The sequence below is a fragment of the Amphiprion ocellaris genome, chromosome 8 (genome assembly GCF_022539595.1).
Source record: "Amphiprion ocellaris isolate individual 3 ecotype Okinawa chromosome 8, ASM2253959v1, whole genome shotgun sequence".
In the NCBI taxonomy this organism is placed as follows: Eukaryota; Metazoa; Chordata; class Actinopteri; family Pomacentridae; genus Amphiprion; species Amphiprion ocellaris.
In genome coordinates, this window is record NC_072773.1 from 966,008 (window position 1) to 990,108 (window position 24,101).

The 24,101-nt window shown below is 40.4% G+C and overlaps 1 protein-coding gene across 1 annotated transcript in view; it reads right to left on the reverse strand.

Annotated features, from left to right (window-relative positions):
• Positions 1 to 553: 553 nt before the first annotated feature.
• The window catches only part of kcnd1 (potassium voltage-gated channel, Shal-related subfamily, member 1), a 66,470-nt gene continuing 42,922 nt past the window's right edge, over positions 554 to 24,101 (reverse strand). The window contains exons 4-8 of the mRNA XM_055013026.1: positions 10,967 to 11,129; positions 10,320 to 10,403; positions 9,074 to 9,169; positions 8,108 to 8,358; positions 554 to 6,885 (exon numbers count right to left, since the gene is read on the reverse strand). Coding sequence (XP_054869001.1) covers positions 6,678 to 6,885; positions 8,108 to 8,358; positions 9,074 to 9,169; positions 10,320 to 10,403; positions 10,967 to 11,129 — 802 coding nt within the window. The 3' untranslated portion in view covers positions 554 to 6,677. The remainder of the gene's footprint in view (positions 6,886 to 8,107; positions 8,359 to 9,073; positions 9,170 to 10,319; positions 10,404 to 10,966; positions 11,130 to 24,101) is intronic.

Consider the following 24,101-nt stretch of genomic DNA (forward strand, 5'->3'; position numbering starts at 1 on the left):
CACTCGTGATAATATTCTCAGGTTCCTCAGTCATTCATTGAAAAAGCAACAAGATATGGAAAAAATATGAAAAAAGTTCCCTCAGACCTCTTCAGAACCATCTGGTTCTTCATCTACAGTGACTTTATTCATGACCAGAGTTCTACCTTCATACTGGGAATATTTCCAGACTTCCAGGTCCTTGAAGTCCATAGAGGAGAACATGTAGAACTGTCCAGTTGTCGGTAGGTCTACTCTCGAACTTTCTCCAGTTGTCGGTAGGTCTACTCTAGAACTTTCTCCAGTTGTCAGTAGGTCTACTCTAGAACTTTCTCCAGTTGTCGGTAGGTCTACTCTAGAACTTTCTCCAGGGGACGTTCACCTCTATGGACTTGAAGGACCTGGAACTCTGGAAATATTCCCAGTATGAAGGTAGAACTCTGATCACTGATAAAGTTCCTGCAGATGAAGAACCAGATGTTCTGAGGAGGTTGTGTCTCCATTTTGTCAGACTTTTTATGACGTTACTCTCCAGTGTTCTGCTGGTTTGAGGAAGAACTCAGCTCACACCACGTTCTGGTTTCTGTTGTCTTTATTAGTGGAATGGAATATACACCTCTGTGCTTTAATGCTGTTTTCTCCATCATTCATTCATTCGTCCCTCTGAGACTGAACACCGGCTGAAATGTTGCCTCCATCTTTATCATTTATTCACTGTTCTCTGTTTGTTTGTCACGTTCAGTCCGACCAGATGTGAAAAAGTGACCTTTAGATGTGAGGCTGATGTGTAACTGCAGCTTCTGTAAAACCAGCTGTTAGAGACAAAACTCAGCACCTCGACCTGCCTTTAACTAAAACACTGAGATCTAAATCAACCTAAAGGTGTCACAGGAAAACCTCCTGAATGAAAAGATGATGAAATATGAAAAGACAAAGTCCCGTGCAGCCTGTGGCGACCGGCTGAAAGAAAAAAAACACATGAAAGTAAAATTACGATCCAGTTCTTAGACCACCATCATGTGTGCTGCTGAATTCATTTCACATGATTCCTTAACAGCTTCAGTGTTGGTAAAAAATACGACGTCATGACTTCAAAACACTAAAATTCTGGGCAGTCGTGGAATTTATCCCAGAGTCGGTTTACCCATCAGCCCCGGCATGAACATTTAAACGTTAAACGTCACGTTGATTCGTTCCTCACCACGTGTTCTCGAGATTACAACTTAATAAAGATTACAACTTAAGGAAAACAGCCCTGATGTCTCGACAGTAAAATAATTTATTTTGAGAAAGCTGCGATCACAGCAGACCTTTTGTATTTGTATGGAAGCCAAGAACGCTTTCTTTTTAAAATGCTGCTGAGATCACAAGTTTTTTCGTTACCTCGAGTAAACAAAAGTCAGTTTTGTCAAGAAATAAACGTTAAATAAACAGAAATAAACAGTGACAGCCACAACATCCGTATTTGTACAGAAGACAAGAACGGCTATTAGTGTGACTGTGTTTTTAATGTTACGCTGAGGTTTCTATATCTGGAAAAGACTTCTTGAGCTAATGAAATAATTAGAAAATGGAGATTAAAATGTCTGTAGTTATTATAGAAGCCAAAACCAACCATGAGTGCAGATATTAAATTTTTTATTAGTTATTTTGTATTCTTCTGTATGTACGGAAGCCAAGAGTGGCCATGTTTGCTATTTCTTATTTATTTATCTTGAGTTATAGTTTGACATCACAAGAAAAACAAAAAGATGAATTTTTAAAAAAAAACAAATCAGTGAGAAGAAAATTCTAAAAAGAGTAATTGCTGGGCTGTTGTTGGCCTCCGTATGTATGGAAGACCACAGATTAATTGAAACTGTTTTTGACCAGTTTAAGAGACATTCACTGAACATAATAATCATCATGGTGCAAATTAATCAACTTATAATCTTGACTTCTGGACTTTTCCAATATTTTTACTATTTATCTGTCTGGGCAGCGCCGCCTGGTGGCTGGAGGATGTAACTACAGCCAGTTTATTATTCACAACTTAGAAGAAATACAGACCTGATCAAAATCTTAAGACCAGTTGAAAAATAGCTAGAATTTACCTTTTGCACATTTGGATCTTAATGAGGTTTTAAGTAGAGCTACAATATGCAAAAGCAAGAAGGGGGAGTGAGACAAAAAGCACTTTGAAAAAGTAATTTCTTGAAAACAAGTAAACTGAAATAGGCTGTTTATCAGCTGATCAAAAGTTTAAGACCACAGGCTATAAAAGCCCAAATCTGCTCAAAATTCTCACCTTCTGTCAGGCATTCACATGGTCATGCCCTCCTGATGGCTAAAGCTAAGAAGCTTTCTCTTCTTGAACGTGGTCAGATCGTCGAGCTGCATAAGCAAGGCCTCTCGCAGTGTGCCATTGCTGCTGAGGTTGGACGCAGTAAGACAGTCATTCTAAATTTTTTGAAAGATCCTGAGCATTATGGAACAAAAAAGTCAAGTGGTAGACCCAAAAAAATGACACCTGGGCTGAGCCGGAGGATCCGATTGGCTGTCCGTCAAGACACAGGGCGGTCCTCGACCCAAATTAAGGCCCTTACTGGTGCCGACTGCAGCGCAATAACCATCAGACGGCATCTACGGGAAAAGGGTTTCAAAAACAAAAAAACAATTTAAAGACCTCGTCTCCTACAACGCCACAAAACTGCGCCTTTAGACTTTGCCAGGGAGCATCAAACATGGGACATTGAAAGGTGCAAAAAAGTTTTATTCTCTGATGAGAAAAAATGTAACCTTGATGGTCCAGATGGCTTCCAACGTTACTGGCATGACAAGGAGATCCCACCTGAGATGTTTTCTACCCGGCACAGTGGAGGGGGTTCCATCATGATCTGGGTGCTTTTTCATTCAGTGGAACACTGGAGCTTCAGGTGGTGCAGGTCGTCAAACGGCGGCTGGTTACGTGCAGATGTTGCAGCAGGCATCCCTCATGACTGAGGGCCCTCGTCTGTGTGGTAACAGCTGGGTTTTTCAACAGGACAACACTGCAGTTCACAATGCTCGCTTGACCAAGGACTTCTTCAGGGAGAATAACATCACTCTTCCATTCTTTTGGACCATCCCGCATGTTCCCCTGATTTAAATCCCATAGAGAACATTTGGGGATGGATAGCAAGGGAAGTTTATAAAAATGGTCATCAGTTCCAGACAGTTGATGCCCTTCGTGAAGCCATCTTCACCACTTGGCGCAACATTCCCACCAGCCTCCTGGAAACACTCGCATCAAGCATGCCCAAACGAATTTTTGAAGTGATTAACAAGAACGGTGGAGCTACTCATTACTGAGTCCTACTGAGAACATTTTTTGTTCTGGTTTGGAGAGTTTTTTGTAATTTTTTGAGCGATGGTCTTAAACTTTTGATCAGCTGATAAACAGCCTATTTCAGTTTACTTGTTTTCAAGAAATTACTTTTTCAAAGTGCTTTTTGTCTCACTCCCCCTTCTTGCTTTTGCATATTGTAGCTCTACTTAAAACCTCATTAAGATCCAAATGTGCAAAAGGTAAATTCTAGCGATTTTTCAACTGGTCCTAAGATTTTGATCAGGTCTGTATGTGAAGTTGGACGTTAATAAGTGCTGCTGTTGTTTTATCCGTTTTTGCAGCTTCATGACAATATTAAATGATATTTATAAACTCCAAGTGTTAATTTAAGCAGTAAAAATACTGCAAACAGCGCGGACTAAAACAGCTTGAGGTTGTTTTTCTGGTTACTTTCAGCAGATCCAGGACTTTATTCTGGTGTTGGACGATAAAGATGGAGGTGACACAGTGGAAGCAGTAAAACCAAGCGTCCAACTCTCGCTTCGTTCAGTCTTGACTCTCCGTCTTCGAACTGCAGGAGAAAACAGATAAAATACCTATAACGGTATCCATGCATATTTGTGACTGCTCATCATACAAACACCTTCATACAAACAAACAGCCGGCGGCGCACACACTCTGCATTCTGGCAGGAACATGCCTGAACGGTTCGGATAATCTGCTCGGTGGTGCGAACACTCGTCTGGAGAAGGTTTGGGTGGAAGATGAAGAAAACAAACCAACGGGGAAACTAAGAGTCCTCATGCAAACACCGGATGATGCCTTCCCCATGTGTCGTGTTTTTTCTGATATGGTTGATAATCCTATGATCAGTAGTGCTACTTCTACTGTACGAGGCTCATGCACGGACGGACGCCTGCCGACGACTTCCATCGATCTTTTCTCTTTTTTTTGTTTGTTTTGCTTTTTAGGTTCGAGGGTTTGATTGGAAGATGCAGGTGAAAGTTTATGATACAAAATATGTTACAGTATGTACGTCGTTGTCTCGCGTCGCTTCTGAGGAAGTCAAGGAAACGCTTCAATGCCTTGCGGCTGAGGTCAAACATGGCCGACGGCGTGCAGCATCGAAAAAGATTCAACGTGAGGACGCGTCGCTTTGGACGTTTTGGATGGTTATTGAGGCATTTTAGAGGTTTTCAAATCATTAGGGACAAGTTTAAAACACTTTGAGACAAAGTTTAAGAAACTCTGAACACCTTCTGAGTGATTTTAGACCAAGTTCAGGTCATTCTGGACCAGGTTCCAGTCATTTTTGACACATTTTTGAGTCACTTTGGATGGTTATTGAGGCATTTTAGAGGTTTTCAAATCATTAGGGACAAGTTTAAAACACTTTGAGGCAACGTTTAAGAACCTCTGAACATTTTTCGACTTTAGACTAAGTTCAGGTCATTCTGGACCAGGTTCCAGTCATTTCCGACAAATTTTTGATGCACTTTGGACAAATTTCACCTCATTCTAAACAAGGTTCCAGACGTTGTGGAAAAATGTTCAGCAATTTTGAAGTAGTTTCAAATTTTTTTTTTACAACTTCCTGCTCATTTTTTAACCCCTTGCCATCATTTGGATCATTTCAGAAGGTTTTGGGTGATTTTAGACGACTTTTTAGTCATTTTGAACAAAGTTTGAGTCATTTTGAACATGTTTTGTACTAACGTGATGCTTTTTGCTCGTTTACCTGGATCTCATTAACCTGACCCACTTTAATGGTTAACGGCATTTTGGGGAGGAAAATGAAATCTTTTAAAGACTTTTCTTGACTGTGTTTCACATGTCTCCACCAGCAAATCACCAAACTTTACCCCAGCTACTGTCATCAGCTGCCCTAACCAGAAAATCTCCCTCAGAGGGAAATAAATACGGGAATAAATAATATCCGAAGGCCCCACTTTGGTTTTGGTGATTTGCAGGTGAGCAGACATTGGAAAACTCTCCGAACTGGTGGAGCTCAGACATTAAAGTTCATAAAAGTCGAGTTAGATGCAGCGCGGTGACTTTTTCCACCAATGAGGATCATTTTTCTGAAGTGCGCGTCATCAGATCGAACCTGGAGGCCGACGAGCGTTCAGCGTTTCCTTTCCCCGTTAAATCTATTGCAGAAACTCGTTATGTTCTCTCACATAACGAGTGAATTTCTTAGTTGCTTTACATTTTGTTCCCTGCTGCGATAATTACTGTAGTTCTTAAACACACATTATTACTGTTATTAATATTATTCGCTTCATTTGTTGATGCTATTTTCCTGCTTGTTGTAATGTTGCATATTCTGAAAAGTAAAAGGCTTTCTCTCGATCCTGGTCTGGGTGTCAGTGACGAACACTTCGGAGCTACATCAGACCAGTTCTCATCAGACCACGTAAATCCAGTCCAGTAGTCCAAACTGAGCTAAACACAGTTAGAAAAGCTCAGGTTTAGTCCAGTTCAGCTCCTTGAAATCACAAAAATCAGTTTGGTTTGTGTGTTTCTGTGTCGTTCTTCAACTCGTCCAGCTGGATTCTGATAAAACCTCAAGAGTTCCCGCTCACGATTTCCTCATTCTAATTGAAATTCCTAACCTGAAGTGGTTCCCCAGATCATCCACACATATTCCCAAACTCCATCTGACTCAAGATTCACATTTTGTCCTTGTTTGGGTATAAACCAACAAAGTTCTCAGCTGTCGCTGCCCTGAAGATGGAGTCTGTCATTGGAAAGAAAAACAAGTCAATCCAAATAAAAAATCTGAGTAACGCCAAAACACCAATCCACACTCATCATTAGTTTCTGTCCAACATCCAAAGAAGGTTGTTTGGTTTCCTACAAACCATCTTTTCCAAACTAACCATCCATTCGTCCAATCAAACCAGGCTGAGATAAAAAATACGACCACTGTCCTCCTCTAAAGCATGAAGTTTAAAGGTGGTGCCAACAAATCCAAACCTTCAGTTAGTGTCGGCGCCTTTAAGAGTCTATTCCATCGATGCCCCTTGATGAATCCTCGAGGGGTTTTGTGCAAAGAGATCCAAAAGGTCAGATTGTGCGGGGGCAGATGGGGTAAGTGTGTGGTGAGGCTGAAATGCGTGAAAGGAAAGTTTAAGGAGGAAAACTGCATCTTTGAGCCTTTAGCGTTAGCTTGCCCTCAGAGCTCTGGGTGGCTGCCATGTTTATGTTTGTACATTTTGTCTTCTAACTGGTCAATTGGTTCCATGTAATCCACCAAAAAACAATCCACGGTGTCTCAGAATCCGAGCCAGGTGCCCCGGACCAGGATCAGAGGCTCAAAGTAGATCGGGGGGAAGTGGCTGGTTGGGGCCGAGGGATGGGTGAGGACAGGACGGTTGGCGGGTGAAGGTTATAAGGAGGAGATCTTGACGGTGTCGTGGGTGTAGGCGGTGGCCCGGGTGTTGCGCAGGATGCCGGGGATGGGGGCTGGCGACGGCGGGAGGCTCTCGTCCGGCGTGTTGGCGGGCGGCGTGGGAATGCTGATGATGGCAGCGGTGAAGTCTTGTTCTCCACAGTTCAGCTTCAGGTCGTCGGCTTGGGCATTCAGACTGGAGCGACTGAGGACATAACCAGACAGAAATAATCGATAAGGAGGTTTAGGAAAGTGAGAATAAAGACTAGCACAATAAAAACCTGACAAACTGCAGACGGATGGAAGTGTTTACGACTAGGTAACATAGAAATCAGATTCTTACTTACTTTGAAGTAAATAAAATCTGTGATAACATGGTGACTTAATATTATTCCAGTTTTCCACAACAAAGTAAAATATTCAGGCCATCGCTCCTTCATGTAGCTGCTAGCAGGATTCATGCAATGATGCAGTTTATTGACCATCGCTCTGCAGTAGGTTCCTCTGTCCTGGACAGTGAACATGAAGCACTGCATGTCCTCTTTTACTCCCTGGGAACAGTAGATGGCGCTACGACTATAAGCCAGTATTGGCACGTAGATGTGTCGGGACTCTTGTTGACAGATTTAGGGCAGACTGGACATCGTATATTTGAGGAACAATAACTCTCGTTTTTAAGGTAAATCATCAACAAGCCAATGAAAAAGTGGCAAATTTAACAAGAAAAGCCCTCAGAGAGCAGAACTCCTCCAAGGCTGCTCAGTCGTTGTATGATTTCTGATGGATAAGTCCTGATAAGTCCTCAGCGGTGGATTTGTAGTAGAATCACAATCACATGATCGTCAGCAGGCAGCTGATGTAGTGTTCACTTGTTGTCATGGTTACAGTGACATCATGCCGCTATCTGGCAATGATACAGAAATCTTTAACCAATCCATGGATCCAGACGATAAGCCGCATCACTGCCAGAATCTAATCACTTGGTCCTTGTATCATTTCTGACCTTCCCTGAAAATTTCATCCAAATCCGTTTGACTGTTTTTGAGTAATGTTGCTAACAGACAGACAGACGGACAAACCAGTGCCGATCGCCACATAACTCCGACACATTCCTTGGCAGAGTAATAATTTTGCATTTCAAACATTTTAGAGACACCAAGTAAATCTGACGTTGCTCCAGCTAATTCTGCAGGAGGAGCTTGTGAAAATACAACTTCTCCAGGGGGGCACTATGGGGCGACTTCACCACACCTTTGCCAAAGGGGCTCCGTTGTTGGTCCTCTCCTCTTTTCTGTTTATTTTTAATATCTTGACTGAATACTATCTGACCAGCGGTTTGTTTTCAGGTGTTTCACAGCATGTCTGTACAGAACATAATATATATACTGTATGTATATATTTCTAGCAGTAAACTGGAGATGCATTACGTTTGCGGCGGTATGGAGGTGGTCTTGACGTGCAGCATGTCCAGCTCCTGGACGCTGCCTCGGCTAACGGACACCGTGGAGTTAGCTAGCCTCATGGCGGCTCTTCTTCGGGCCCGGCGGGGGCAGCAGCCGGTAGAGTTGTTCTGCGCCCCCTGTTGGCTGGACAGGGAAGTGCTGCGACTGGTCCTGAAGCCCACCGACTCGGTCATGCACAGCTCGCTGTAGGTCATCTCATCGGTGAACTCATGGTTCTGTGGGAAGAACGAGGAATGTTAGAACGATCCTCGGGAGAACTGGACTGTTTCTGTCAGCACTGATGGATTATGAGATGAGCAGAAACATTCCAAGACTTCCAAACATCTAACAAGAGACTGAATCATTTACTATTTGTGTGGTATTCTGTGTCTTTGTGGTTGTTTTGTGTCTCTTTGTTGCTGCTTTCCATTTCTTTGTTGTCATTTTTGTCTCTGTTGTTTTGCTTCTTTTTGTTGCCGTTTTATATCTTTATATAGTAAGTTTACATTTACTTATTGTCAGTTTTTTGTTTCTTTGTGACTGTTTTGTCTTTGTAGTCATTTTATGTCTGTCTCAGTGTGTCTCTCTGGTTGTTTTGATCTCTTTGTGTTTTTTAATCACTTTGTGTCTCTTTTGTGTTTGGTCTTCTGTTTAGGTTTCTATTCTTTTTGCATTTATTTTTGTTATGTTTTTGTCTTCTTTGGTCTTGGTCTTTTGGTTTTTGGTCTTGTTTATGTCTCTTTGTGGTTGGTTTGTACAACTGAATTTAAAGACGAGCATACTATGTTTGTGTTGTGGATAAAAACTGCGAAATAAAGCATCAGAAACTTCTGGAAGGTGGTCGTGTCCACTCAGAGCTGCAGAACAGCCACAAAAACCCACGTTTGATGAGAGTTTCAGGGTTTTTCTGAATGGTTTTAGTTTTAATTGTGTTAGCATACGAAGCCTCACCGTGGTTTTCTCCAGACAGTGCAGCAGGTGGTGATGTTGGTGTTCGAAGGCCGATCGGTTCTTCACACACAGAGCAGTGCTGTCGCTGTCCCGGTCCTAACAACAACAACAACACAAATCAACCTCACTGATTCATGAACAAAAGTCCACCAAAAATCCCCCATGGAAGCTTTTAATAGGTTTGATTTGAGCTACAACTTCAGTCAGCTAACGTATAAGGCGACGCTTTGACTGGTTCAATGTGTTTCTAGTAAAAGAGCATTTCAAAAGGAAGAAACTAAATTAATTTACTGTAGTAGAAAGATTCAATGGTGGTTAAATGATGTTTTCTTATTGAACTTTTCAACTGGATTAGCTGAAAAGAAGGACTAGATGGTTTAAATTAGATGATTTCTAACGGAAGTTCTGACTGAAGGAAAGACTTAGAGTACGAAACCAAGTTAGGTTTGTGTAGAAAAACCCCAAAATGATGGTTAAATGAACAGTTTTTCTCTTGAAATTTCTCTTTAGAAAGACTTGGATTCTGTGCATTAAATCAGAAAGTTTCCAGTGGAGGGTTTGAATGGAATTCTTTGGACAAACCAAACAAGTCGTAGAAACTTCTCTGGCAGGTTCTTGAACAAGAACCTGCCAGAGAAGTCCAGATGGTTTCTACTAAAGCTCCTACGACTACAATGACCTGGATGACTGAGAATCTACAGACAAACCAAACTAGCTTTGCTGGAAGAAAGACTTGAAAGACAAAGAGTACGAACGATATATCAGCAAGTTTCAAATAGGAGTTCTGAATTGGATTCTGTGAAGAAACTAAGTAAGGTTTGTGCACAAAAAAGCCAAGATGATGGTTAAATGAACAGTTTTCCTCTTGAAGTTTCTCTTTTGAAAGCCTGTGTCTCTGTGTGTTAAATCAGAATATTTCCAATGGAGGGTTTGAACTGAATTCTTTGGACAAACCAAATAAGTCGTAGAAACTTCTCTGGGAGGTTCTTTTCAAGAACATTAAGAAGAACATTAAGCGACAGTTTACTTCTGATAACAGCCTGAATCCAATGTGTCAGATGATGAATTTGTGACTGAAAACATCTAAAACACGTCCAGGTAGCGACAATGAACAGAAACAGTCTGAAGTGTTTTAGGTTTTCATGAGTTTGTCTCAGTTTGGCTTCAATCACAACAAAGTCTGTAATCTGTCAGTGTGTGTGTGTGTGTGTGTGTGTGTGTGTGTTAGCGTGTGTTTGTGTCTCACCCCGATGGCTCTGTCTTCTTTGTACTGGAGGAAGGCGTTGGTTGTTCCTTTCTTTGCCATACGGATCCGAGCCAAACGCACTTTCTGTCAGACGGAAACACACAGGAAAAAGCAGCGTCAGCACAACACATGCACACACGCAGACGCGCACACACACACACACACACACACACACACACACACACACACACACACACACACACACACACACACACACACACACACTTTTGTCTCTAGACTCGTCTCTCAGGTGAAACTTTTGCTGCAAAGCTGCAGTTTTCAGGGTTTAAGTTCCACTGAATCCGCTTCCTGGTTCCAGATGTAGATTTATTGATTTAGTCTGACCAGGAAACAAACAGGTGATTAAACAGTAAAACACTCGATTAGAGACGCTAATGATGAACTCTGACGGTGTATTCTGCTATTTTTTAGCTGCTAACACTGTGGAGGCTGGTTCTAACTTCTGGAACATGATTCATGTTTTGGATTTTTTGGATTTTTTGGACTGTTGGGTTCTCTGTCCTGTATTTATAATTCTAAGGTCTATACTGTACTATGTGAAGCGCTGTGACGGATTCACATGACTTCTGTTGTGAATCTGTGCTACATAAATTAACTGAACTGCATGTGAAACGTGACACTCGGACCTGCTGGGCTCTCATCTTGTCGGCCCTCTGGTTCTGGTGGTAGATCCGGCTGAAGTTGGACACGATGACGGGAACCGGCAGGGCGATGACCAGAACGCCACTCAGAGAACAGATCGACCCAAAGATCTTCCCAGCGATGGTGTTTGGAACCATGTCGCCATATCTGTGGACAGAAAGCACATCGTCAACATGTTGGAACTAAAGACGTCCCAACAACAGGTTCCATCTTCAGCTGGGACCACAGCATCAACCTGAAGCTTCAGGGTTTATTGGATGTAAATGAGCGTTATGTTGGTGATGATGCTGTTTGGGAAAACCTTAGTCTGGATCAGCAGTGACTCAGAGGAAAAGGAGAAGACAGGATGAAGAGGAAGATGTGAAGGGAATGGCACGAGACACAACAAGTGTGACGGGTGGAGTAGTATCTGTAGACGCAGGATAGGAAGTGACTGAGGTGGGGTCCTTTATCTCCATACAGATCATCCAGAGTCGATGTTGAACCACCAAATGTAAGACGGGATCAGGACAAGGTTTTGTTGTTTTGGGAGATTTTACTTTTAAAACAAGATTTAAAAAACAAAAACATGATAAAATCTGTTTTCCAAACGTTTGACCTCCTTTATCACACGAGCTTTGAGGAGTTCTAATGAAGGTTCTCCATGTAAACGTCTCATTTAAATGACTGTCCTCATGAATTTGGTCTAAACGCTGAGACCAGAGAAGATGTTCGTCACCAGCCAGAGCTCAATGTCATGTAGATCCAGATGTTCTCAGTTTGGTTCAGAAACCTGATGTCATCTCTGCTGCATTTTAAAGTCAACAAGATCCACATTAAACTGCTTCTCCTGATCCAACACCACAGAACTTTGAGTTCTGAGGTTTGATGATGCCAACAGAACATCATCGTCTGCAAAAAACTAAAACTGTGGCGATCCCAAATCTGCACCATGAATATTGCAACCAGGATCAGAGACCAGCAGAAACCTGGTCCAAGGTTCTATGAGGACTGGATGGTTCTGGTTTGGTCCAACATCTCCTCCCAAACATCCAGCAAACCTCTGAAGTGTCCTCAGGAACAAGGATGTTCTGAATGATTAGTCTTACTTCAGTTTCAGCTTCCTACTGATCTAAACTCCAACCATCCAATCACATCTGCTGATCTTCAGCATCCAGAAATACTCAACTGTCAAGAAGAAAGACAACAAAGACCGAGCCTTTACATGTAAACATGGCAAAGTAAAAGTTTTATGGCAGTTTGTCGACCTTTTCTATGCCAATACCTAAAAATGTGAAACAAATATGTTCTAGAATAGAGAAACTAAACTTTGTTTGCGTCTGCTGCCACACAGATGTCATGAAGGAAGAACAGCTGGTGGCAGGAAGTTCAGATTCTGATCCCAGGATTCATTTATCCTGAGCTGATGTTTCTGCTTCATTCAACAAATTAAAATCCCACTTAATCCCAAACGCCTGAGCTCTGCTTGGAGGTCATTAACCTCCACACGAGTCTCTGTCATGGTGCCCCTTTAACTGTCTTCTTTAAAATTTGTTTTTATAACAATTTACTGTTGTTTCACAAATCACCCACTTATTCTTGAATACCATCTGGTAGTTATTATCTAATAACTAGTAAAATAAAATAAAAACACGTTGACGGTGTTTAAATCTGACATCATCTGACTGTAAAATTACACTCATTTTTCATGTTTTTTCAGGAACACGCTGCAAATTTTCACTGTTTGTGTTTGAAGAGGTTTTTTTTACAAGTCTTTTTTCTGAAAATATAAAAAAAAGACCCCAAAAAACAAAACAAAACAAAAAATGCATCCTGGGAAGTCTGTTTATGTGCCGGTTCTGTTTCCTATGAATTAATTTAATGAGCTGATGAACAGAATCTCATGTTTTCATTCATTCTAAAACTTGTTTTAAAGTGATCAAGTGTAAAAATAGGACATGTTAAGTTTAATTAATTTCAACTTTGTGCATCCAACGGTTCATTTCCTGCATTCTGGTGAATCTTCAGGCACCAGTTTGTGCCTTCTCAGCATGAATTCCTGTGGAAATGTGTTTGTTCATGTTTTACGTTGAGATGTTTCCTCTGCGTCCTCCTTAAGGCTGATTTATCGTCTATTTTCCTCCACGTTGAACTTTAATTTCCTGAGGGAATGTCCCGCTGTGTTAAAGGAAACTTAAAACTAGAGATTACGATCATAAACTCCTGAGCAGAACGTTTTCTGAGGAAACAAATCAAACGAGAAGTCGGTTCATTTTCTGATCAGCTTCAACGCAACCTGACGTCAGAGGAGTCGCCCCCTGCTGGCTGTTAGGAAGAATACAGCTCCATCTTTTATGTACATTTTCTGGGTAAACTCCACCAGTAGGGGGCGCCAGCAGCACCTTCCTGAAGTTTATCATGTTTATCAGTAACTAAAGATGCTCAGATTCGTATTTTTCGTTTGAATTATTGTCCGATAATGATTTAATTTCAACTATAATCACATTTAAATCCTTTCTGAATGTAATGAAATTTAAAATATTCAGTTAAAATAGTCCTGTGTTGCATTTCTGTCTGTTAAAAATTACACCCAGCAGCCGCTAATGAAGACTCTGAGGCTTTATTAAACATAGAACTGAACATTTGTGGGCTGAATTTGAAGGAACACCAACATTTGTTTGGTTTAATAAACGGCTGCAGAGAGTTTGTTCTTCTGTTAATGTCATTAAGTCTTCGGTGAGCTGCGGACCAATTAGCAGGCTGATAGGACTCATTTTAATTCCGCTGCTGATTAAACCATTCATTTGTCAGAGCGGTTGGTTTCCGTCTCGCTGAGGAATTAAAGTCTTTATTTTACAGATATGCAAATGAGCGACGGCCGAGCAGCAGATCAGATATTCAGGTAATGAAGTGCCGCTCCGGATGCAGAAATGAGGCTGCGACCTCGACCACCGCGCTGAAGCTCATATCTGCTCCCGTTTCTTTTAGCGCCGAAGCTAATTTAAAAGCTGCGTAGCTTCATAATGAATCTGCTGCTTCTGATTTAAATAAATTCTCAGTTCGCATGTTGGAACGCATTAATAAACTCAGATTAAACGCATTCATCTGACCGACAGATTAATTCCCTCAGAACCTCCCATCAGCTTTCACAGTTCCACTTCAACCCTCTGAGCTCCAAACACAAGCAGAACAAAGACACATTCATGTGATTTCAGATGGACTTCTGTGATAGCTTCCAAATCAAAACATCTAAAAACTGGAACCTCGTCTGGTCAAACTTTAACCCATCAGATTCTACTGATGTTAGAGTCTCAACAGTTGGAGAAATGTGGACCAAAGACTGGACTTTAGTAGATATATGGATCCATCCATAGATAAACACCGACAGGAACTTTATGGAGACACTAGACCAGCCTGGATTGGACATTTTGCACTTTCTTCCATTTTCAAGGACCAATAATTATTTAGAATAGTCATTTATTTGGACAACTTTCACGCCTCCAATGAATTTCGGACTAGTTTCTAGTCATATCGGACCATCTTTATCTTAATTTAATCAATTTTGACTCTATTATTATGAGTTTCAAGTCTTGTTTGACACTTTGAAGTCGTTTCGGACAAGTTTGAAGTCAGTATGGACCATTTTTATCTTATTTTGAACCTCCTAGAGAAGTCCATTTGGTTTCTACTTAAGCTCCTACGACTACATTGACCTGGATGACTGAGAATCTACACAGACGTATTAATTTGATCATTTGCTTCACCAAAATCAACCAAAATCTCTCAGAATGCTTCCAAAGTGACTCAAATACTCTTCAGAACATCTAAAAAGTTGTCCAAAATAAGTTAAAACTGGTCTAAAATCAGTCAGAGCTGAGTCAGTCGAGCAGAGAAGCTCAGAGTTTATTGCTATAAATCCTTTGAAAAAAAAGACTTCTTTGCTTATTTAGATTCACAAAAAATGTAAAAGAAATCTGGACTCAACGTGTCCAACATGTTTCCAAATGTTCTGGAAGAAACCCAAGAAATGTTGTGAAAAACTGCTGTAACCGTCAACACTTCTGATCTGTAGCTCAGTGAGTTAAGGGTTTACCTGTGGAGCTGCAGATCGCTGGTTCAAGACCAGACCCTTCTTACTACATCTATTGCTACATAAGCTGCTGTAACAATGTGAATTTCCCCTGGTGTGGGGAGAAATAAAGGACTTATCTTAACACTTCAGAAACAAAACAGTGAGGAAAAACGAGACCAGCAAAGACCACCATCGTCCAAAAGGTCTCAAAATTACTTAAAGCTAAACCAGAATAAGTCAAAATTGTCCACAAAACTGGTCTGAAACCAATCAGAGCTGAGTCAGTCATACAAAGTAGCTCAGAGTTACCGGTCCTAAAATCCTGGTAGTTCCTGAAGACATTTCATCGACCAGAGAAGTTGGGTTCTACTGAAGCTCCAAGGATTAGCATGACCTGGATGACTGAGAATCTACACAGACGGATCAATCTGATTATTTGCTTCGCTTAAATCGACCAAAACCTCTCAAAAAGATTCTGACTGACCCAAATATTGCCCAGAAGATCTCAAAATGACTTAACAACTAAACCAAAAAGTTAAAATCGTCCAGAATGACACAAAATTGGTCTAAAACCACCGTTAGTCGGAGCTGAGTCAGTCGTGCAGGGGAGTTTTTAGGGTTTTTTTGCAAGATTATTGCTTTGAATCCTAAAAAATCTGGACTCAACGTGTCCAACATGTTTCCAAATGTTCTGGAAGAGACCCAAGAAATGTTGTGAAAAGCCACTGTAACCGTGAACACTTTAGAAACACAACAGGGAGCAAAAATTAGACGAACAAAGACCTCCGAGAAACTGTAGAGAGGGTTGAAAGGATTTTTAACCAAATGATTGACGGGATAATCAATGACTTTTTCTGTTAAACTGATTCCAGTTGATTGATTTCCTGTTAACAGACTGATCCATTACTCTGAAGCTCTCATATATTTTTCAGAATGCTGTTAAAGTGACTCCATCTGTTCAGATTCTATAGAAGTCCAGGTGATGCAGAGTTGCTGTTTAAATGCTCTTTTAGTCCAGCTGTCAGCTTAGTTTTCCATCTATCTGACCATAAACTAAAACCTGACAGAGCGAATCTCTAATCCGCAGCCATCAGTTTTCCTTTAACTCTCCGTCCTGATATCGGCAGTTTGAGGATCGATGAAGATAACGGAGATCAGAAAGTTCATCTGTTGGCTAAAAGCTCCGAGACTGAAGCCAAACGAGGCCGAACATCTCAGCTGATCCTCGGAGCCTTTTTAGTTTTTCAGAAAAACAGACGGCTGCTTCATGAACAAACGTTTAGATCTACGTTTCTCTCCCTGCTATTTTAATGAAATTTGATTATTGGCTAATGGATCAATTAAGTGCTAAACAGGTCAATATCAACTGACAAGCGTCTAACACACTTTGGTTCATTAGCAAAGATTAGCAGAAACAGCTACATCCAGTTTAGTCCGGTTAGCAGCTAAAGTAGCTTGGTTGAGGCTAGCTGTCCTGTTCATGTTAGCTAACACAGATTAGCAGCTAAAACAGTTCCAATATGTTTGGTAAATGGCTAACAACATCTGCTTAGCAGTTACATCAGATTAGCATAAAGGCTACATTCAGTTCAGCTAGTCGTCCGTTTTGTTTAAGGTTGCTAACAGGTCAGTTTAGTTTTTCATTTTGAACAAGCTTGAGTCTTTTTTGACAGTCTTATTCTTCAATCGTTTCCTTATTTTAGACAAATTTTTATGAATTTTGGATAATTTTGAGTAATTTTGACAGTCTTTATCTTTTTTTGGACTACTTTGGAATCTTATTGGATGATCTTCATTCATCTCAGACAGGTTTCAAGCAAAAAATATAAACTTGGCTGCAAATACATCAGATTGTACTGATGTTAGATCCTCAAAGGTTGGTGAAACGTTGACCAAAGATTGTATTTCTACTTTCTTTTTTAAATTTTGAAAGACAAATAATCATTCACTGTTGTCATTTGGACAATTTTGAGTAATTTCTGTGATTCTTTCTGTTATTTTGGACAATTTTTCATTTCTTTTCTTCATTTTAGGCAAGTTTCAAATAATTTTGGAGAATTTTAAGCCATTTTTTGTCACGTCAGGTTATTTTGGACAAATTCTGATTTATTTGTGACAAACTGTGGATAATTTAGACAGGTTTCAGGTCTAAATATCTAAAAACTGGAATCTCGTCTGGTCAAACTTTAACACATCAGATTCTACTGATGTTAGAGCCTCAACAGTTCGAGAAATGTGGACCAAAGACTGTATTTTAGTAGAAATATGGATCCATCCATTGATAAACACTGACAGGAACTTTATGAAATGTGTTTTTCCATCTGGTCATTTTGGACCCTTTTGAGTCTTTCTGGGCAGATCTCGAGTCAATTTGAGATGCCCAGACGGTCTTCATCTTATTTTGGGCACATTTCTGTACATTTTGGACAAAGTTTAAGTCATTATTTATAATTTTCAGTCATACTAGATGAACTTTTAAGTCATTTTGTACAGATTTCAAGTCAAAATAGCAGAAAAACTAGAACCTTACTTCACATACATCGAATTCTACTGATGATAGAGCCTCAAAATAGTAGAAATATGGATCCATCCATAGATATACACTTACAGGAACTTTATGGAGACACTAGACCAGCCTGGATTGGAGATTTTGCTTTTTTTTTCCATTTTCAAGGGCCAGTAATTAAAACTGTGGATCCATTCAATGATTCTGATCTGATGGGACTATTCTATCTGTTCTCACCACATTTCCTGTCTGATAGTTTTATTTATAGAGATACTGAACCATTAAACGGTTTTATCTAATGGTGAAAAGAGAAAAAATAAAAGATCTAACAACATGAGATTCTCAAAATTCAGCCAAAACCTTTTTTAGGTGAAGTTTTTGGTTCCAAATAGCAGATAAATGAAGTGTGTTAAATGAAACCCTGGCTGTTGGAGGAACACGTCTGAATAAATGAAGTTTATCCTGCAGGAGAAGCTGAACAGGAACAGGTTGTTTCTGTCTCTGCTGGATGCTTTCCAGACTGGAGGTTAAGTGCCTCAGAAAAGCCACATTAGCAGACTGAGGCCACAATTATCGATTAGAGCAACCCTCAGCCTTCTGCAGAGTCACATCAGGACATGGAGCTAGCCTAGCCTAGCTTAGCTTAGCACGGACACTGGACCCAAGAAAACTTAGGGTCAACCCTGTGAGTCAGTTAATGAGGAACAAACCAGTATTATGAGAATAAAGACGTCTATAAATCCACTCTACGTGACATTCAAACAGCTGGAAGGTTTTCACATTAACTGTAGTTTTACACTTAATTATCAGAATATTGTTGGGAAAAAAACACAAAAAATGCCCATATCGCTGGATTTTGGTTGATGTTTTGTGAATGTTCTTAAGAAACATTTTTAATATCTCTTTTCCCAAAAATGTTGAAAATCTGGACATCAGAAGTTTCACTGTGAAAATATATTTTTCTCCACATTTTCAAACTTTAAATTTGCAAAACCTTCAGGAAGAAAATTCCAATAATTCCTTAAAAGTTTCCCTTAAAAGTCTGATTGAAAAAAATACCCCAAATTTGAAAAGAAAATTCTTGTAAATATTTTCAAAAAATGAGTAAAAATCTTCCAAAAAAATCCTAAAAATATCTAAAGTGATATTTTTTCCACATTTTCAAACTTTAAATTTGCAAAACCTTCAAGAAGAAAATTCCAATAATTTATTCAGTTTCCCTTAAAAGTTTGATTTAAAAAAAAAAAAGGAAATGCTGTCAAATCTTGTAAATATTTCAAAAAATGAGTAAAGATCTTTCAAAAAAATCCTAAAAATATCTAAAGTGATTCCATATATATCAGTAAAACTTCTATTTTCTTTAAGAATAAGAATAAGAAGTCCAAATTTCAAAATCCGGCGAAATTCGCTGGATTTTGAAATTTGGATTTCTTTTTTCCACCAAAAATGTTCAAAAATTTCCCCAAAGTGTTGAAAATGTGGACATCAAAAGTTTCACTGTGAAAATATATTTTTTTCCACATTTTCCAACTTTAAAACGGGTCAATTTTGACCCACAGGACGACACGAGGGTTAACAGACAGACGTTTAGCTCTAATTCTGGGGGTTAAAATGTTGGTTTCCAGCAGCTTTTCACTGCTGAGGATCTGATTCTGGAGATGTTTTTAAACCTGTTTGGAGCTGCAGGGGTTAAAGATTTACAGACGTCCTGAATAAAACCTTTACATCCAGTCTGCAGAAAAATAAAAGTAGAAGAAGAAAACAAGGTCAGGAGTTCAGTTACCCACAATGCCCTGCAGCGTTCGGCACATAAAGCAGCCTCACCAGGACATAAGTACTCCGTATACTCTGTAGATTTATATTTAACTCTTTCACACAAAAACTGGACTTTATCGATTTATTTTACTCACTGACACGAACATGAAGCTCTCCGAACAAAACCAGCTTCAGAAACAGGAAGTAAAAGTACCAACAACACCCCGCCAGAGTACTGCGCTGCAACGTACAGTACTGCAGTATGGAGGTAAACGCTGGTAATACAAAAGTAATACTGGAAAAATGTACTCAAAGTGCAAAAAGTCAAAGTATTTCTGCAGAAAAAGAGAAAAGACAGAAAATAAAAGAATGAAGTAATGTTCTGGAAGCTTTTGGACCGAAAGGATGAAAATCTGAAGATAAATCTGTGAAACAACGCCGAGAATCAGAGGTTCTATGGTTTAACTGCATTCAGTTTAAAATTTAAATTTAAGGAAGAGTTCAACTGAATTTTAAGAAGAGTTTAACTGATCTAAAGAAGAGTTTAACTGAATCTAAAGAATTGTTTAACTGAATCTAAAGAAGAGTTTAACTGAATTTAGGGAAGAGTTTAGCTGAATTTAAGGAAGATTTTAACTGAATTTAAGGAAGAGTTTAATTGAATTTAAGGAAGATTTTAACTGAATTTTAGGAAGTGTTTAACTGAATTTAAGGCAGAGTTTAGACCTGAGCCAGAGCTCAGCCAGACATTGCTCTACTGGATTTTAACTGGATTATAGTTGAAGTTCAGCCAGACTTCAGTCAGAGTTAAACCAGGTTTCAGTTTTACTGGATTTTAGTCAGAATTCAGCTGATTTTAAACCTGATCTGAGCCAAAGTAGGTCCAGCAGAGGGCAGTAGAGATGCTCAGAGACGAGTTCCTGTTTAAAATGTGGACGATTGAGACTGCAGAGGTGATTAAAGCACAACCAGAGTGTATCTGAGTGTCACTGTGTGTTGTTGTGTATCAGAGTGTGTATCTGTGAGCTCTACTGTTAAATAATGGATGGCAGCATTAGAGGCTTGTAGCTGTTCAGTCCAGAGAGGCTTTAGAAAGTTTATATTGCCTTCCTGCTCCACTCTCCATACATTTACTCTTCCTCTGTGGTGCCTCCCCCATCCTCCCCCATCCTCCCCCGTCCTCCTGGTCATTATCTGCAGCAGCTGAAGCCAAGTCCAGCTCCTGCAGCAGGACGACACATGGAGCTGACTGGAAGCCAGAGACGAAGGAGGGAGGAAGAGGAGGAGGAAGGTCAGCAGGAACGAGGAAATAAAGTCCAGCAGGCTTTTATTTTATTAGAAAAACATCTTTAAGCTGCTGTTAGCCACAAATCTGCAGGAGGAACCGATTATTTATTCCTTCAGGTGAAACAGGAAGCATCTGAGTCGGTCTGTAGAAAGAAATGTTCTGTTTCCTGGTTTAATCAAGATCAGTTTGGTGCCGATGGGGTCATCATCAGATCCATGATCAGATCATCATCAGATCATCATCAGATCATCATCAGATCCATCATCAGATCCATCGTCAGATCCATCATCAGATCATCATCAGATCCATCCTCAGATCCATCATCAGATCATCATCAGATCCATCCTCAGATCCATCATCAGATCATCATCAGATCATCATCAGATCCATCCTCAGATCATCATCAGATCATCATCAGATCCATCATCAGATCCATGATCAGATCATCATCAGATCATCATCAGATCCATCCTCAGATCCATCATCAGATCATCATCAGATCCATCATTAAATCCATCATCAGATCATCATCAGATCCATCATCAGATCATCATCAGATCCATCATCAGATCAATCATCAGATCATCATCAGATCCATCATCAGATCCATCATCAGATCATCATCAGATCCATCATCAGATCCATCGTCAGATCCATCATCAGATCATCCTCAGATCCATCATCAGATCATCATCAGATCCATCATCAGATCAATCATCAGATCATCATCAGATCATCATCAGATCCATCATCAGATCATCATCAGATCCATCATCAGATCAATCATCAGATCATCATCAGATCCATCATCAGATCCATCATCAGATCATCATCAGATCCATCGTCAGATCCATCGTCAGATCCATCATCAGATCATCCTCAGATCCATCATCAGATCATCATCAGATCCATCATCAGATCCATCATCAGATCATCATCAGATCCATCATCAGATCCATCATCAGATCATCATCAGATCCATCATCAGATCCATCGTCAGATCCATCACCAGATCATCATCAGATCCATCCTCAGATCCATCATCAGATCATCATCAGATCCATCCTCAGATCCATCATCAGATCATCATCAGATCATCATCAGATCCATCATCAGATCCATGATCAGATCATCATCAGATCCATCATCAGATCCATCGTCAGATCCATCATCAGATCATCATCAGATCCATCCTCAGATCCATCATCAGATCATCATCAGATCCATCATTAGATCCATCATCAGATCCATCATTAGATCCATCATCAGATCATCATCAGATCCATCATCAGATCATCATCAGATCCATCACCAGATCATCATCAGATCCATCATCAGATCCATCATCAGATCATCATCAGATCCATCATCAGATCATCATCAGATCCATCCTCAGATCCATCATCAGATCCATCATCAGATCCATCCTCAGATCCATCACAATCGTCTGATGTTACTGAATTCTGCCTTCTTTAGGTACTTGTTTCCTTCTTTAGCTCCTTGTTGCCTTCTTTAGTTACTTGTTTCCTTCTTTAGCTCCTTGTTTCCTTCTTTAGCTCCTCGTTGTCTTCTTTAGTTCCTCGTTTCCTTCTTTAGTTCATTGTTGCCTTCTTTAGCTCCTTGTTTCCTTCTTTAATTCCTTGTTGCCTTCTTTAGTTCCTTGTTGCCTTCTTTAGCTCCTTGTTGTCTTCTTTAGTTCCTCCTTTCCTTCTTTAGTTCCTTGTTTCCTTCTTTAGCTCCTTGTTGCCTTCTTTAGCTCCTTGTTTCCTTCTTTAGTTCCTCGTTGCCTTCTTTAGCTCCTTCTTTAGCTCCTTGTTGCCTTCTTTAGCTCCCTGTTTCCTTCTTTAGCTCCTTGTCGTCTTCTTTAGATACTTGTTGCCTTCTTTAGTTCCTTGTTGCCTTTAGTTCCTTGTTTCCTTCTTCAGCTCCTTGTTGCCTTCTTTAGGTCATTGTTGCCTTCTTTAGCTCCTTGTTGCCTTCTTTAGCTCCTTGTTTCCTTCTTCAGCTCCTTGTTGCCTTCTTTAGGTCCTTGTTGCCTTCTTTAGCTCCTTCTTTAGCTCCTTGTTGCCTTCTTTAGCTCCTTGTTGCCTTCTTTAGCTCCTTCTTTAGCTCCTTGTTTCCTTCTTTAGCTCTTTGTTTCCTTCTTTAGCTCCTTGGGTCCTTCTTTAGCTCCTTGTTTCCTTCTTTAATTCCTTGTTGCCTTCTTTAGTTCATTGTTGCCTTCTTTATTTCCTTGTTTTTTTTAGTTCTTTGTTTCCTTCTTTGGCTCCTTGTTGCCTTCTTTAGTTCCTCGTTGTCTTCTTTAGTTCCTCGTTTCCTTCTTTAGTTCATTGTTGCCTTCTTTAGCTCTTTGTTTCCTTCTTTAGCTCCTTGTTGCCTTCTTTTATTATCCCTTATTAATCCCACGAGGGGAAATTCTGATTTTCGCATCTCTCCCCAATTGGGGGAGTCAGAGTGACGGGTGAGCCGCAGTACAGCGCCCCCTGGAGCAGGAAGAGTTAAGGGCCTTCAAGGGCCCAACAGTGGCCACATCGGGGCTTGAACCTCCTGCTCTGATCAGTAGTCCAAAGACTTAACCGTTACGCCACCAATGTGCTTCTTTAGCTCCTTGTTTCCTTCCTTAGCTCCTTGTTGCTTTCCTTAGCTCCCTGCTTCCTTCGTCAGGCCTTTATTAAATTAAATTCTCAGGACTGAAGCTCCTGATTGGCTTGAATCTTTCTTCTGGTGAGGAAGCGAACCTGTGAGCAAGGCAGCAGCAGCTCCAGCCGTCATGATGGATGAAGGTTTGAGGAAGCAGAGCGTCTCCAGAGACTCGATTATTCTGAGCTGCTCTGTGAATATTTCATGTTGAGGATGATGTCATCCTGCAGCCAACAAGAGTTTAACCAGATAAACACAGAGACACACAGTCCTGATTGGACCAGATAGGAATCCATTAGTGGCGACTCAGCCAATCAAACGCTCCGACTGATCCTTATCTCCCACCTGTAGGACGCATCGGCCAATTGTAATTAGTTTAGAGAGGAGAGGAGGAAGGACAATTAGACAGCAGAGACGTAGACAGAAGCAGAAGAAGAAGAAACAGAGGAGGAAGAAGAAAGAGGAGAAGAAGAAGGAGGTGGTCTGGATTCTTCTAATCACTGCTTCCTGTCAGGTTCAAACATCTGAACTCAACTCTGAGCAGAAAAATTAAAACTAAAAGGTTGTAAACCAACATCTCTTTTTTCTTCTCTGTGGTTCATTTTAAAGTCCTGCCGCTCTGAGGAACCATAACATCATGAAGGAGAGAACTCAGAGATGTCTTCTGTCAGGAGGACTCAGTTAGAAACTCATCTCCTAAAGCTTCAGAAAGACTCCCAGTCTGTCTGACCTGCAAACATTAGGTTTAGGTCAGACTCATGAAACAGAAATAGCATGAAGTTGTATAGATGTTCCACCATCATCAGTAGAAAGATGTTTCTCCATGCTGGATGGATCTCCAACAACTAGATCCTCTGTTCACCGTTTAGAGCCATGCTA